At 52.0% G+C, this 16,933-nt stretch overlaps 1 protein-coding gene across 1 annotated transcript; it reads left to right on the plus strand.

Annotated features, from left to right (window-relative positions):
* Positions 1 to 8,222: 8,222 nt before the first annotated feature.
* On the plus strand, positions 8,223 to 13,764 carry LAG3 (lymphocyte activating 3). The gene is made up of 8 exons (XM_086611225.1): positions 8,223 to 8,310; positions 8,494 to 8,665; positions 8,816 to 9,042; positions 9,314 to 9,571; positions 9,706 to 9,999; positions 10,353 to 10,643; positions 10,914 to 11,029; positions 13,654 to 13,764. Exons 1-8 carry the CDS (start codon positions 8,256 to 8,258, stop codon positions 13,762 to 13,764), a joined length of 1,524 nt encoding a protein of 507 aa, XP_086467351.1. The 5' UTR covers positions 8,223 to 8,255.
* The last annotated feature ends 3,169 nt before the right edge of the window (positions 13,765 to 16,933 follow it).

Below are 16,933 nucleotides of genomic sequence, written 5' to 3' on the forward strand. Positions count from 1 at the left end.
CTGCTGGTCTCCACAACGTCCTCTAACAATAATTCTACCGTCTTTGCGACACGAAAAATAAATTTCCTTTTGTTTGCAATAAAATAGGTGCCTGAGCTTATCACTGCTGCCTTTGGATTAGGGAAAATAGATCAAACACCTCAGATTCTGGACATTCGAAAGCAAGATCTCCAAGCCTTTTTTTTTTTTGTACCACTCTTCTGAATCCTGTTTCCATTTTTCCACATCCTTTTTCGAACCATGGACACGTTCCAGTAACTTGTGCTGTAAACAGAGGTGACACAATCTGCTCGCTCTTTGAGATCCCATTTAATGCAGCGTGTTATCGTGTATCTCCCTCCCTGGAGTGTCGTCTTCCCAGGATACCATATTCTGTTCTGGAAGTGTGATCCGCGTACTTTGTTCCTCAACGTATAACCTTATGTTTTAATCCTAAGTGTGATGTTACCAGGGGTCTCAGGAGGTAGCTGCTTCCCATTAACCTCACCAAATATGAAGTGTGCACCATGCCAGGAGCGACCATCACACCTGCAGGGCTGTGACGCCCCCCGTACCACATCTTGGCAGCCTAAGACAGCCGTGGACACCAGAAAGCGGTTAGATGTTGAACAAATCATGTGGCAGCCCAGCTCTGGAAGCCTGGCAGAGGCTGAATTTCTAGGACGCCTTCATCTCATCAACAAAGGGTCTGAAATATTTGCACAGGACCCAAAAGCATTAGCTGCTTTATCTTCTACTCTCAGGGACACTGTACAGCTAGAGAGGGTCCTTTGGTCTTTTGTGGCTTTCTGAGAAGAACCTGGCAGAGAAACCTGTTACAGTGGAGCGAACGCTGCTCAGTGCGACCTGGTCACCTCCTGGAGAACAGGACCTGCCATCTACAAATAGAAACTTCTTACAACCAGGAAACATTGCCAATGGCACCAAACCAAGAAAATGGAGCTTAAACCCGTGTTTTCCCCATCTGGCCTTAATTGCACCCCAGTGACCGACTCCTGGCAGAACTTCCTAATATTTAATTTGTGGGATTTCCGACTTGGGAACCCAGATCTTCCCCAGCCCACATCATGACACCAGAGGTCCCACCCTTTCTTGGGAATTTTAAAGCCCCTTTACGCAGAAATGTAGTTCCATCTCTTTGGTCCCAGCCTCCTTTGAGGGAAAATAAGAGTCAGCCCTGACACCAAAAAGGCTTGGTGTATGTGCCAGTCCTCTTCCAGCATGGTAAGAATGGGGGTGCCTCTGTGGTAAGAATGGAGGTGCCTCCAGAGCCAGCAGGATCTCCTTGCAGTGGCTGAAGACTAGCCCAACGCTGCGCTTCATTAGCAAGAACATAGCAAGCAGTGATTAATCCTGCTTCGTGACACGTGAAAAGCCACGTCTGCAACACTGTGGGTCATCGACACGCTGGAGCAAGTCCAGCAAAGGGTTCTAAGATGGCTGTGGAGGACGTGATGCGTGACAAGGGCGTTTGTTCAACCTGAAGAAGAGTGGTGAGTTAACTGCTGCCTGTGATTCCCCGAAGGGGCTTGGAGATAAGACTTGGACTCCCCTCACAGGGACACGGACAAAGGGCAAAAGACAAGGAGCAGAGGTTGCAACGAATGAAATTCCTATGGCACAGGAGGGAAAGCCTCTCCTGCGAAGGTGATCCAGCAGCAGAACGGGTTTTTGGAGAGGCTGGAGCATCTCCATGTCTAGAGGTGCTCAGGATTTGCCTGGGCCAGACCTTGAGCAACCCAGTCTAGCCTGAGAGTCACCCAGCTGGGACCAGAGGGATGGAGTGGAGACCCCAGAGGTCTCCTCCCACATGAATCTTCTTGCAATGCTGTGATTAAAAAGTAGGTTTATCTGATTTTGACTTTTTTCTTATTGGGCATTAGAAGATGTCTTAAAAAACGATGCAGGCTGCTACCTGCCATGAGGTGCCAAACGGAGAAGAAATTTAAAAAACAGCTCAGCTGCTACATGGATTTCAGTCCATCACACAATCATGTCAATCCAGCATAAACGAGTAGTGTTGCAGAAAGGGGCAATCCCATCTTCCCTTTCGTCTCTCCTGCTGCCTCTCTTTTGTCAACACTGATGAGCATCAGAGAATTGATCCAGCTGAAAACTAACCTACAAAGAAATAAATCCATTTTGATTCTCAATGAGCCCTTTCAGTTTAAAAACGCACCGTCTCCCTCCCTAGCAATTTCTGTTCAAAGCAAAGTGGTTGGGGATCACCAAATCAGAGGCTTTATTCTCGTCAGGAGCATTCGGGAGCAACTGCTGTCCCCTTCCTTGCTGTGCCATCGTCCACAGCAACCTTCCCGGGGATGGTATTCTTCTGCAAAAGATCATAGAATCATAGAATGGTTAGGGCTGGAAGGGACCTTCAAAGGTCATCTAGTCCAACCCCCCTGCAAGGAACAGGGATATCTCCAACTAGATCAGGTTGCTCAGGGCCTCGTCCAACCTGGCCTTGAACGTCTCCAGGGATGGAGCATCCACCACCTCTCTGGGCAACCTGTTCCAGTGTTCTACAACTCTCATGGTAAAAAATTTTTTCCTAATATCCAATCTGAATCTACCTCCCTCTATTTTAAAACCATTACCCCTTGTCCTATCACAACAGGCCCTCCTGAGCAGCCTCTCCCCATCTTTCTTGTAGGCCCCTTGAGGTACTGGAAGACCGCTATAAGGTCACCCCGGAGCCTCCTCTTCTCCAGGCTGAACAGCCCCAACTCTTTCAGCCTTTCCTCATAGGAAAGGTGCTCCAGCCCTCTTATCATCTTTGTGGCCCTCCTCTGGACCCTCTCCAACTGGTCCATGTCCTTCTTATGTTGGGGGCTCCAGAACTGGACGCAGTACTCCAGGTGAGGTCTCACGAGGGCAGAGTAGAGGGGGAGAATCACCTCCCTCGACCTGCTGGCCACGCTCCTCTTGATGCAGCCCAGGATGCTGTTGGCCTTCTGGGCTGCAAGAGCACATTGCCAGCTCGTATTGAGCTTCTCGTCCACCAGTACTCCCAAGTACTCCAAGATTTCTCATGGCATCACATGCTCCTTTAGTTACCCTCTACTTTTTTTTTTTTATCTAGCTTTCCCACTAAGAAGAAAATAACATATTCTTTATTAATAAGTATTTGCCTGTAGCCTCCAGAGCTCCAGTGTACCACCAGCTCACGTTCTCCTGCCATGACGCACCGTGAAAACACAGCACATGGACCACATCTACTTTTTCACAGCTCCTGAGGACACATATGACTAAGCCCAGAGCCAGACCCCTCCGTGCCCTGCGCCATGCTCATCCCCCAGCATCTGAAGTAGGTCCAAGGTGCCTCTTCTGTGCCAGAGAGAGCCGTGCTGCTGCCAAGAGTAAGACGTAGAGAGGATTCGAGCCCCGTGAGGGGAAGGCACATCCTTCTTTGGGAGTTGGAGGGCTACTTTGTGTTGTCAGTTGAGAGTAAGAGCAGCAACGGGGATCTGAGCCTGTCCTGACACCACTCTTACCACCAGCCTTGGTGCTGGCAGATCTTTCCGAGTTCTTGTTTGCCAGCCATCTCTGGCAGTGCTCACCCACTTTCTGGACTACCCCTGATGTCCAGCAGTCTTCTGTCATCCAGCTCTGCTGTTGGCACCGGAGCATCCAGCTCTCTGGGGCCTGAGGACCCTGCAGATGGTCAGATCCTCTCTCTCCAGCTACCCCTGGGAGAACAGACCACGTTTTGGGAGTCCCACTCTCAGACCAAGGTTCAGCTCCTACCAGAGAACCCCTCAGTTCCTTTCAGCCCATACCTGAGTCCAGGGAATCTTTTAGGACCATCCTGGAAGTTTGGGAGGCTATCCCATATTTCTCCATTGAATTAAAAGCAGGGCACGAACGCTGCAGGGAGAAGCGAGTCAAAACGTAACCCAGCTTGGCGCACGGATTTTTGTAGTTGATCCACCTCACCCTCTCTGTTGCAAAACATCCAGGCTGTAGCATCAAAGACATCCTGCAGCATCAAAGTCATCTCTTAACTAGATATCGGCCAAGTTAGCGATGTTCATCACCATCTCCACGGGTAGCTGTGGATGTCCAAAAAGGATCCTGCAGCATCCCATCTCTTCCCTGGGAAGGATCTGGAGGCCTTGTGAAAGAGAATGGTTACATACTTCTCTGCAGCTAACGCTGGCCAGATACAAGGTGCTAGCTGCCAAATGTGCCCGTGAATGCTGCAGATTCTCTTCTGTGATGAAATCACTATGAGATTGGGGTTTTTTTTAGCAGAAATGCAACCCACAGCTTCAGTCAGCACGTCCCAGTGTTGTTCCCAACTTTCTAATTCAGGTTTTTCTGGGATATGCAGCTATCTGCTGGGGATCGTCACACAAAGGTCGCTCGTCTTTTAGCACTGTCGAGAAAGAGGCCGCTGATTTTTCCGAAGACTCCATAAAGCTGTGCTTTCCTGAAGGAGTTCTCATGGGACTCTGGGAAGCAGGCCACCACTGGATGCTCCTCAGCTCCACATCAGAGACCTGTGGTGACTCAGGCGCTGCCCATTCAGCAAATCCTCTAAAAAGGAGCTTTTCAAAACTAAAGAGCCCTCCAACACATGTCAGGCAGCCAGCCACTCTTCCTCCTCCTAGCACTTCTGCAGAGGAATGTTTTGGGTTTGCCCAGAACTACTGGGAGATGAAAACTTTTTCTTTACTGATCCTCCTCTCCTCAGCCCTTTTGGAGATCTGTCACCTCAGAAAAACGGGTCCCTCTTCCAAGACCACTCTCTGATGCATGGGCCACCCTGGGATGATAACATGCTGCTTCCAGGCATTGCGGAGGGACAGAAGCCTGGAGCGACCGCTTCCTCCTGCGAGAAAGGAAGCACGTTTGGTACCCACCCTGGCCTTAGCGAAGCTGAGCCATGTCCTATACGGAACGGATCTCAGGTTGGTGCCTTGGTACTTTGCAGGGGAAGACTGGTTGGCATCCCTCTACATCAGGGGTGCCTATTTCTATGCGTTTCCACACTGCATCACGCACAAAGCCTGCTAAGCCGTGGGCACCAGCTCTTTCTGGTTCAGGGTTCTGCTGCTTGACCCCTCTTGCAGCCACAAGGCATTGACTCGGGAACCGTGGTGTCTGTCCTGAGCACCCAGAGAAGGGCAGCTCTCTTAAATTCCCCTCCGGAGCTGAGCTTAGATCTCTTTTAGCTTCCCAGGCAGTGCCAGAAATCTCACAGGTAATCCCAGTCTGGCCCCTGGGAACCCCATTGCTTCTCCAGGTGCCCGTCGAGTACCGACCTGTCCAGCAGCCTTTGCTCACGCTGCATCCCCTGCCAGACCTTCCCTTCCATCTCCCCAGGCATGGCTTTCTGTTTATGGTCCCTCACCACAAACTTATTAGTTATCTCTTATTAGTAAGTAACTTCTTTTTGCTTGTTATGTTTGCTTTAGCTCCAGGCAAACAGCAACCAGGACGTTTTAAGTGAGGTCCTTTTGGTGAACACCCCATCTCAGAAACACCCATCCCGGCTGATCTCCAGCTGCAGAGCTGATAACCCCGACTTCAAGTCCCAGCACCATTTCTTAGGTCAGTTAAAGTCTGCAAATAAATTACAGAGCACCTCGAAGAGTCAGCACGAAGCAGAAGACCACGACGAGCTTCAGGCTTGATGCTGCGAGGACCAAAACATGAAAGTGGAATCACTCAGAGAAAAACATGGTATCGCAGAAATCTGGAAACGCGACGGAAAATTCCTTCAGCGAGACTAACTCAATGATACTGCAGAACAGTGTTTTCTATTCCTATTTTACTTGGTAAGTGCAGTTTGCACATGTAAGACGTGCCAAGATTGACGAGAAAAGCCATGTGTTAAGGCTGTGGCGCAAGGTGGCTGCTGTGGGTAGGTCTGGAACCTGGCTGAAGCTGGCTAATGCCTGAGACAAAGGAGGATTTAGTGAGTTGGGCTTCTGCATCCCTGCCCTGGGCTACTCCCATCACAGCCTGCCCCTCGTTCCCCACGGCTCTGCTGGAGTCCCACACGTCCCCGCCAGCCCCGCTGCCCAGGGCACCCACGCAGGCGGTTCTGAGAAGACACCTCCGTGCTGATCGTGCTCCGGTCACTGTTATTTCTGCGGCGGGGTCTTCTTCTGGGAGATGACGACAATGGCTTTCAAGGGTGTCAGCGTTTCAAACGGGTCGTCGGAGAGAAATAATCGCAGGTGCCTCTGCTAAAGATAGCCTGGTGCTGAGTAAAACGGTGCCTCCAAACCCTTCATTTCACAACACGCTCACTCAGCGAAATAACCCCGCCGGCCCCAAAAACCCCCCCAGTGCCAGGCAGCTCCTATCCCTTTCCTGGGCTCTCCGGCAGTCCCTCCTGAGCGCCCCTCGGGAAGCAGCAGCAGGATGGGAATGTGCCTCTCTCCTTTCCCAGGTTTTCACAAGAAAGCAGCGTTTCCCAGGGCACGGCGCTGGGTGAGGGTGGTTTGGAGGACTAGACGGGCATGGTGCCAGGGCGCTGCAGCTCGGTGCACGGAGTGGGTCAGGATGGAGGGGGACAGCAGGGAGCTCATCGTGTCCCCTGGGGAGCAGACAGTGCCGGGCTGCGGGGCCGTACGTGTCTCCCCACCACGGTTCCATCTCCCTTCTCTCTCTCTCGTCTTCACCCACACGCTCACACCATTCTCGCACTGCTGATTCAGGGGAAAGAGAGGTTGACGCTTTCTGCTTGGACTGGGCACCACAAATGTTTTTCTTGCACAGGAGGAAAAAACACCTCCCGTCAACCGTCACAAGTTCTTGCCCGTCTGTTCTCCCCTCTTCCTCTCTCGTGCCATCCCACGGGCTGCGTAACACAGAGGGCACAAAGGACCACTGCCCCGGGGACATCGAGGCGCACAAGGTTGCGCCAGGTTCCCCTACACCCACCCCGCTCCTCAGAAGGCTGCAGAGCCACGTGTGATAAAAGAGACGAGAGCCACCACCGCGACAGGGAGCTGCTGAAGTGGGGTGTACCTCCTGCCCTCTTTTATCCTCCACCTTCACCACCCAGCTGAGGAAAACTAAAAAGCAAGCAAGGATCCCTCCGCAGTGAAGAAGCGGCCGCTCTGAGTCACCTCCCTTCCCTCACCCCCAGGAAAAGCCCCAGCCCTGGGGGATGAGCCACCAAGGGGCTCCGGTGTCTGACACCCATCAAGAAGGGCTGATTAAGTTCGAAAGAGTCAGAGCTGGTGGGTTGCTGGAAAGTGTGAGCTACAATGGTGGGGGTTCTCTGAGGCAAGAGGGGCCCCAGGATGAGGCACATGGATGGAAATGTATGGCCCTACTCGAAGTTCAGCGGCTACTGGGGGGCTGGGACGAGCCTCCTCAGTGCACAGTATTGGGTGGGTTTTCCCTGGTGCTGCTGGAGGAGGAGGGTCCCTTCCTCACACCCTTCGCAGTGCCACAGCATGCAGCCCCTCTTCTCGGTGCTGGTTGATTCTCCTGGATGCTCCTCTCTGTCTCCTCGGACCACCTTGGCTTTGTCCAATATTGCCCCTGGACTCTGGATTGATGGGTCACATGTGCCCTGGTTGGAGCTCACCGTAGACCCTTTCCTCATTCTGCCTGTGAACTGGCCAATGAGAAAAAGCCAAGAAATGAGCACATTTGAAGGATTAAAGAAGGAAAAAAAAAAAAAAAAAAAGAAAAAAAGAAAAAAACCCCAACAAATAAAAAAGAACGTCAGAAAAAAGACCAACGTGTTCTCAAAAGCCCTGAAACAATTAGAAAGAAGCTGTAAGAGACGGAAAGATCAAACCAAAAAAGGTAAGAGATGAAAGAAAAACATGAAGGGCACTTGCTGGGAAGTGTCTTCTACACTTTTTCCACTGTCTATGTAGAAGCGAAACTTTGTCAGAAAAACAACAGCGACCCAAAGACTTTCCACTAAAAGATGCTTAGAGCAGAGTCTCTGGTCCCTCCCTCTTCTCTCTCACTGGCTTCAGCCCTGCCTTCACGTGCCTGACACTGAAACTGCTTTCTTGGTCGTGACGCATCTTCTTCGTGGTACGAGGAAATTAGCTGCCCACCTGCGATATAAGGGCATCCAGGGAAACGCTTTGATCAGAGGGAGACACGGCGCGAGAGCGAGCGCGTCCCGCTGACCCTCCCTTGGTTCATCCACCCACTCTGGCATCTTCTTGCCCCATGATTCGTTTTTGCTGATCTCTTAAGGCTTCTGACCTGATCGAGGAGGGACCTGAGTGGGAAGACACAGCCTCTCGCCTCTCCTGGATGCCACCATGAAGCTGGTGTCCCTGGTGCTGTTCCTCACCTTCACTCTTCTGGCTTCCGATGGTAAGAGGGGCTGAACGTGTCAGAGAGGGCAGAGCATCCCAGTAAGCCGAGTCTGGGTGTTACTTGGTCCCCGACAAGTCTGGAAGGGAGAACTCGTGCCCTTCTAACCCCGCTGAAGATGGCCAGATATTGCCTTCTGCTCCATGAGTCCCACCTTTTGCTCAATCCTCCGTCTCGTTACAGCTGGCCACATCCTACCAGGAGTAGCAGAGGGGGAAAGCAGGGAGCAGAAAGTGTGGGCCAGAGCAGGGAGTTTGGCCGTGCTGCCTTGCCACCTGAGCCCCAGAAAGATGGGCAAGAGCTGGAAGCAGCTACCTGACAAGACATCCGTGCTCTGGAAGCGGCATGGGGGAAGGTACGCCAGGGCTGAGACAGATCTGTGTCCTTGTGGGGACCGGGGAGGGTGGGAGACACTTTGAGCCCCCTTTCTCCTTCTCCACATTCCCTCCTTCTTTCCCTCTCGCCTTCGCCTCCGGCACGAGCTGCTCACTTGTCCCCCTCCCAGCGCCCACCAGGAGCCACACGTGGTGCTGGAGGTGGGCTACTCGGGTCTCCGGAAGACAGGGCTGCTCATGAGGCCACGGGTGTCAGTCCAGGACTCTGCCTTACGCAATGGCATCTTTTCCCTGCGGATCGACCCCGTTCGGAGCGAGGACGCCGGGCTGTACGAGGCATGGGTTACATACAACACGAAGGTCCAGAGCTGCCAGGTGGAGCTGGGGGTGATTACAGGTAGGAGAAGATGGAAACCCTGGAGAACCTTGATTTTAGGACCAGGGAGGTTGTGAGGGTGGGACAGGGTGGGGATGTCATGTTCGCCAGGGCAGGTTAGAGTACAGGCAGCAGCCCTCCGAAAGCATCCAGCATCCTGCTGCCTGCTCCCAGGTCTGGGGAGAGGGCTTCCCAAGGGACAAAGCTGGGGCAGGAGGGGCACAAAGGGATGGTTTGGTAGTCCCCCTGTGATCTTAGCTTCTCCATCTCCCCTTCTGTCTTTTCCTTGCAGTAACCCTCAGTCCCCCTAGCCCTGTGGTGGAAAATGAGCCGGTTGTGTTGAGCTGCAACTCTAGTCACCCGGCCAGCCTTGTGGAGACATGCTGGCTCCCCAGCAGCCATCCAGTCCCCACCTCTGGGACCTTCTGCTCCTTGCATGGGTCCCTCTCCATCTGGCGGCCAGCCGTGAGTGATGCGGGCTTGTGGCGCTGCCAGCTCAGATACTCCGATGGAGAGATCATTTCTGCCACGTACAACCTGCAAATTCTAGGTGAGCTCAGCCTCTGCGTTGCTACTCCATTATCCCCAAGTTGCTCCCTTTGGTGTGACTGACCAACCCCAGCGACTCCAGCTCCCCAGCTCTTTCCAGCCACCACCCCACATTGTGCTCTCTCTCTGGCTCAGGTTTTGATGGCCCAACCAACCCTGTGGTCTATGCTGCAGCTGGCTCTGCAGCTGCTCTACCGTGCACCCTGAGCTACCTTCCCAGTGTCTTTGGGATCAACGTGATGACAGCCCACTGGAGGCACTTTGCAGGAGGACACTTGCAAGACTGGGACATCTCCCAGAATTTGAGCAGCAGAAGCTTCCCCCTTCGTCTCCCTGCAGTGGGGCCAGGGGATGCAGGGCAGTACCACTGTGCTGTCTCTGTTGGCAGCAAGACAATCAGCAGGGACGTGACCTTGGCAGTGCTTGCAGGTGAGAGGAGAGACAAGGAGGTGCATCACCCCTCTGGGGTCCCCCACCGCTTGCAGATAAACCTCCCTGCACGGCAGTGCAGTGAGCGTTGGGTCGCTCCTGCTTACAGGTTCTCACCCCAGGGTGGGAAACAAGGTCTCTGTTCAGGGCATTGCACTGCACTGGGCTCTGCTGAAAGCAGGGGTTTTCCTGGGTAATGGGATTATTCTTCTTAAGATTGAGAAAGATAAGGAAATTAAATTAAAGGAAGTAATAAAAGAGGGGTGTAATAGAAGAAGAAGAGACGAGGAAGAGATGTGGACCTGCCTGTAGTCTTTCCTGAGGGTTTTTTTTTTTTTTTTACTTTGCTGCAGTCACTCCGAGCATCCAAGGACCAGTTTCTGAGGGGTCTCACTTGCTGCTCACCTGCAGCCTCACACACCCCCGGGGACACGAACGCTTCCAGTGGAAGCACCTCGACTCAGCCCCCACTAACAGCAAGCTGGCTGTGGCCACCTCTCATAACCTGGAAGGCCACATGTCCCAGACAGGCCCTACCTTAGAAATACCCCGAGTGTCACCAAAGGACACGGGCACGTGGGAATGCAGTGTATACGGCCCAGAAGGCAGACTGGGAGCAGTGGAATATGGGCTGCAGATCACAGGTACTGTCCCCCATGGATCCCCAACCCCTTCTGCTGCCCTGTTCAATTTCCAGGTGGTCTTTCCTCTCTCAGCCTCAACCCGTCCTTCTCTCCTTTGCCCGCTTGGATCTCACCTTGTGGTCATCCTGTCTTAGCTCTCACCAGTTCCTCCTGTTGCTCCTTCCAGTTCCCTGCACCCTTTTCCAGTTTGCCTCTCTTTGTGCTGTCCCAGCCTTTCCCCAGTGCAAAACCAACCTTGCCCTCCTTCCTAACTGTGGTTCCTCCTCACAGGTGCCCAGGTCTCCAGCCCCCCCACCATCTTCAGTGGGCAGGTTACTTTTGCGCTCACACTCACCCTCTTCCTCCTGCTTATGGTCTGTGTTCTGGCTTTGGCCCTACAAAAAAGGGTAAGTGTCCACCACTCCATTTCTGTTAGTTTTCCTGTACATCATCCCATATTTGACCTTCCTCGGGGTACCCTGGAGACAGCAGTGAAATGTCTCCAGTACGCAGCAGCCAGTGGAAGAACGAGGCTTGGGCAGCCTGCTGAGGGTGTCATGGACATGGAGTGAAAGCTTCATCCTGGGCATCTGCAGGCCTGGCTCACCGTGGCATTCATCTGGGGGCAGGTCAGACACTTCAGAGGAGGGTAAAACCTCTTAGGAGACAGTCACAGCCCAGCCTTGAAAAGCTTCTTGTTTATTCTTGCAGAGATTGAGCCATGCTGTCATAGGGGAGAGTTAACTTCCAGGCTTTTGTAGATGTCCTCTCTCTTATTCCTTGTCTGGATATTAGGAAAAAATTTTTTACCATGAGAGTTGTAGAACACTGGAACAGGTTGCCCAGAGAGGTGGTGGATGCTCCATCCCTGGAGACGTTCAAGGCCAGGTTGGACGAGGCCCTGAGCAACCTGAACTAGTTGGAGATATCCCTGTTCCTTGCAGGGGGGTTGGACTAGATGACCTTTGAAGGTCCCTTCCAGCCCTAACCATTCTATGATTCTATGATTCTATGATGCTTTGGTGTAACAGAGTCTCCTGTCCCATATAAATGCCTGATGGTCCCCAGACGCTGGTCTCGATGCGGGTCTGCTCCTGCTGGCTCAGCCCTCACACCTCGGCTGTCTGCTTCCAGCAACTCACTGCCCTTCACTTGCTCAGCTTGTTCCAGCATCTCATCTTCTGAAAACTCTACCTTGCCTTCGTGGTCCCAAAGACCAGGCCAGGACCGATCCCTCCCCAGCATGCCACTGGGAAAAACTATGCGAACAAGTCACACGGTTCCTCCGCACTTTTCATAATGTTTCTCTGCAAATGAATTACATGGCAAATTCTTCCTTCGAGGCTTCCCCTTGCTGACAAGGGACACTTTTCGTGCGTAGCTGTGATGTACTCGCCTTCCACTTAGCTGCTTGGACGGGGCCCACGGAGAAAACCCCCTTCCAGTGCAGAAGGGTTCAGAGCGATCTCAGGTTGGGAGAACTTGCCTTGGTGAAAGAGCCGGGTGCCTTGAACCCACCTTGAGCTGAAGAGGAGGGATGTGACAGCATAGATGCAAATTCTTAGCAAATGCCAGTGGCTGGAGGCTGAAGACAGGCAGTGTCAGAAGAGAAGCAAGATGGGCACTTAAAAAACCCACTTTGGGGAGTGCTGGAGTGGCTCGTGACGGGTTCTTCGTCATCGGCCCTTAATCAGCACTGATGGTAAAGGACAGTCTGAGGCAGAAATCTATAGTTTCTGGATGATTCTCTAGACCGTGCAAGTCCAGGACAAGATGATCACAACCACCCTTTCTGGCCTAAAACCTTGGAAGAATAACCCTCTACAGTGTAACTATAAACCCTCAGCTAGCAGGAGATAGGATACCTGGGTGTCCAGCTCTGTTAGTGTAAACAGCTCTAAGCCAGCCAAGATATTTACCACCTCAAAACATTTGTATGTGCCCTCACAGCTTTGTTTTGCCAAGCAAGCAAAGCTCTGTTGCAGCACAGGTCCTCCACCCGTTGTGGTCCTCCTACAGTCTCCTTGGTGGGCTCATCCTTTGCGAGAGCGCAGATGAGGTGCCTTGAGCGAAGATATTAGCTCTTCTCCTCTCCCTCTCTCTGCTGGCATCCTCTGAGATTACATCTGTTCTTCTCACGTTGGTTGAACGCTGGCTGCTCACCGGTATCCCTCGATGGGCAACTGCCCACACGTCAGGAATTCCTGTTCCGATTCCCTGAACACACCAACGTGCATTTCGTTCATCCTGTCGTTCAGTTTACTGCTCTGTTCTCCTACAATATCTGGGTCTCGGGTGACATTTTCACCCTCTTTCTCCCAAATGAGGCTACTCAACTTTGGCAGCTACACAACTCATTAGCACTTTCACTTTCCCTGTGCTGTTAGTGATTGGTCCCACGACTGATCTTTGAAGACTTGTGCTTATCATTCCTCTACAGCCTGGCAGAAACCTGCCAGCAAAATCCCAGTCCCTTCCTCTTAGTTGAGATCACATCTCCAGTGCCATTCTTTCACTTTCACTTTCAATCTCATCCTTCCAGTTGTATTGATTGCCTGCGTGTCACCATACGCTTTAGCGTTATCGGGAGCCCTGAGTTCCACCTCTTCTCCATTGTCTAGGATGTCACTTGAGAAAGCAGTTTTGTCTTTGATTTGTTCTTACCTCGTTTTGTATGAACCTTCACGCCTTTAATTGCACTCTGAAAAGGTGGTGTAGAACCTGGCATCCCCTTGAACCTGACAATGGCCTGACCATCGCCCAGATCAGTTTTTGCTCTCTCTTAAACACGTCCTGTCTGTGTTTTTCCTTATGCCCATGACACCACAGAGGATAGTGCTGAGCCAGCATTCCCCAGAAGAAGCTGCATGTCTGAGAGACTGGGACTGGGGCTCTTCCCTGGCTCTAGGTGGGAATGGGAGCCATGTGGTTGCAAGCAGTAGGACCGTGTCTTCCACGGCAGGGAGAAGCCCGGATTTGTGCCATTTAATCTTCCTCCCATGCCTGATGTTGTCCCTTTCTTCCCTTTCAGGCACGGTCTCCTGCCTTCCCAGCGCTGGAAGGGATGGTTGCAGTCGCTGTGCCGAGGAAGAAGGAGATGGAGGAGAACCAGAAAGAAAAGATCCAGCAAACTGAGTGCTGATGGGAGCAGGGACACCGGGCCCAGTCTGCATGGGAGGATGAAACTCTGCGTGCCATGCCGCAGAGAGATGGGCACCATGCAGACCTCGCAGGAGGGTCTGGGGCTGGCATGAACATAGCAGGAGGCCACGGGGAGCTCTGCACCTGCAGAGGGGCTGGAAGCTGCGTTCCAGGACTTGCTGCTGCAGTAAGGTGGCAGGTAGCACAGACGCTTCGGAGCTACTGGAAGTCTTTGAGCCAGTAGCTATTGCTTCAGTGCCACTTCTCTCTCCCACCCTTTGCCCCTCCTTCACAGCCTTTCACTGGTGGGACATGGAAACGTGGGATGTGGCTGGAACCCAGCTCCCCCGCAGCCCGATGGTGTTTTCTCCTCTCTGCCCACTTTCTTCTCCCTCTCCCCACACTGCCCTGCTCTTGCGCTCATCCAGTGGCAGAGGGGACCCCACAGAGGGCTGCACATGTTGCACATTTTGAGCGTTTTATTTTATTAGAAATTCATTTGAGAACCTAAAATAAATCTGTCTGATGCAAAAAAAAACCCCTGCTGGCCCCTGCGTGTGCTTGTGAAGGATGGTGCCTACTGACCGTGCCAGGTGTACCTCTGCCTGTGGGAAGCAGCTTCTAAGGACTTTGCTGCTTTCTCTTTCAGTTCTGTTTTACTGGAGTTGCCTGCTCATTTCTGATATTTTGACAGTGTGGAAGGGGAAATTAAATGCCACTACAGAAGAAAGAATCATGGGTTCAATCTCTCTTTTTTTTTTTTCTGTGCTTCAGAGTCTTCCCCCTGCCCCCTTCCATCTGGCTGTCCTGCTCATTCATTCATTTATTCCTTCTCCCAGTCCTCACATTTTCCTGACAGATCCCTCATTGATGTTAGGGCTCTCTGCTACTTTCCTCCAGCTGAGGACGTACTTACTAATTTAATCATGAGTCCACCAGGTCCCATCTCCCACCACCCTCAATGTGATTAGGTTTCATCTAGTTAGAGAATGGTCTTCACCTGCTCTCCGAATGGCCATGGAGGACTGCGGTACTGCTCTTGGACAGTCATTGCGTGCCACCCCAGAAGAAAGACTCACTAGTAAATAGAGTCACACATGTAGTTTCTCCCATATGGATCACTGGACCGTGGCTGCTCAAGGAGGCGGTGATATAAAAATGAAGCTCTCAATGTTTAGGAAGGGAGATTCTCTTGACTTGAGCAGAGGGCTTCACTACGAGGTCACCTTTTCATTATTTCAGCAGGCACGTGTGGAGGCATTCTTGCTGCGTGGCCCTCACCTTCCTTCCAAGAGCTTCAAGCACACAGGTAATGAATGGACTCTGGGATGCCCAGACTGCAGGTGATGGAGCAGCACCTAAAAAGTCCCAGGTAGCCCACTCTGGGGAGCACATCTGGACTCCACAGCTCTGTAACTGCTCAGCTAGCCATGTATTTTACTCAAAACGATACCCATTTCTCCACTAAGTCCTAGAGAAATGCAAGCAGAGGTGTGAGGTAGACTTGTCTGCTTCATCTATCTCATGCAATTTCAGGTAGACACTGAAACAGAGACCCCATAAGGAAGGACAGTCCAGAGTGGTACCAGGCATCTTCCTAGGCAAATGAGACTGCCTAGCTCAGTCTCCCCTCTCCGCTAGATGCTTTGGAGATGGATAATAGGTGGGTCAGCCCAGTGGGCTTGGGGGGCAGCCCAATATTCAGCAGGACCACATCACATTCCCTCAGCGCCTGGCAGCGGTTCGCTCTTTTCTCATACACAATGAGATGCCCTCTCCTCCTGCTCGTAACACTTTCAGCATTGCCTGGGTACCAGCCTGGATGTTCTCGTTGCCCAGACGTGTGCCCAGGCTGCCTTTAAACCTCGCTGTTTTCTTGTGCTCTCTGACTCCCTCTGCCAATCAGTCCTCAGGCCTGCTTATTCGCCGCGGGAAAATGATTCCCTTTATCACTTTCTGAATTCAAAGCTTTCTGCTTTCATCATCTGTTTGCTTTTCTCCTGTCACAAAGGCTGGAAGAAGAGGGACTCCTAATCTGTCATCTCTTGGCTGCTCGTTATTCTGCAGCCTTTTATCACATCCCTTTTTTCTTATTTCACCATCCCCACCTGACTCATTGCCCTTCAGGTACAAATCCCAGATTTTGGGAGCTTTCTCCCTGATGGTTTGCTCGGGACCATCTCTACTTACAAGGGCGTGTAGTGACAGGACAAGGAGCAATGGATTTAAACTGAAAGAGGGCAGATTTCGATTAGATATAAGGAAGAATTTTTTTACATTGAGGGTGGTGAGGCACTGGCACAGGTTGCCCAGAGAAGTTGTGGCTGCCCCATCCCTGGAAGTGTTCCAGGCCAGGTTGGATGAGGCTTTGGGCAACCTGGTGTAGTGGAAGGTGTCCCTGCCCATGGCAGTGGAGTTGGAACTAGATGATCTTTAAGGTCCCTTCCAACCCTAACCATTCTATGATTCTATGATTCTATGATTCCATGATTCTACACGTGGCCAACTCTCCTCGGATCCTTCGCACTGAAAGAGGAGGCAGCAGCCTGGTGGGAGAGCACGGTGCCTTTCTCCGTATTACTTCCATCCTGACCTTCCTGGCTCCTGATGTCTTGTCTGCTCTCCTGACTGTAGTTCCCCACTGAACAACACTGAGCTTGTATTTATGCAGTTTACATCTTCCCTCCAGCTACGTAGCTTTGGGAACAGTGACACTGAATTTCGTTCAGTGCTGATGAGTTGTTGCTGATGAGCACAGCTTTCTCATGTGTCTCCAAAGCTCTTGTTCTCTCATCTCCTCACAAATTTAAATAGCTTTATATCAACTACATACTTGGCCTTCTACCTCCTTGAACTCTAGCAACTTGTCTCAAATCAGATCCTTTCGGGCTTCGCTGCTGCCTCTGATGACAACGGGCAGTTGAATCCTCCTCCTCCTCCTCGCTTCCACCCTGGGGCCAGTCTGAGGCACAGAGCAGAGCTGTCCCACTCGCCCCGTGCAGGCTCAGTCCCTTGCCCTGGTCAGCCCTGTGGCTCCAAGGGGACAAGGAGAAGGTGGGAGCTGTTTGAAGATGAAAAACGCAAGCTGAGCGCTGGATTATTTACTGAAAAACAGGTACTCTGGCTTCACGACTCTTCACCAAGAACTGAAGATACCTACAGACAGTTTG

Source organism: Tauraco erythrolophus, chromosome 1, assembly GCF_009769465.1.
Source record: "Tauraco erythrolophus isolate bTauEry1 chromosome 1, bTauEry1.pri, whole genome shotgun sequence".
Classification (NCBI taxonomy): Eukaryota; Metazoa; Chordata; class Aves; order Musophagiformes; family Musophagidae; genus Tauraco; species Tauraco erythrolophus.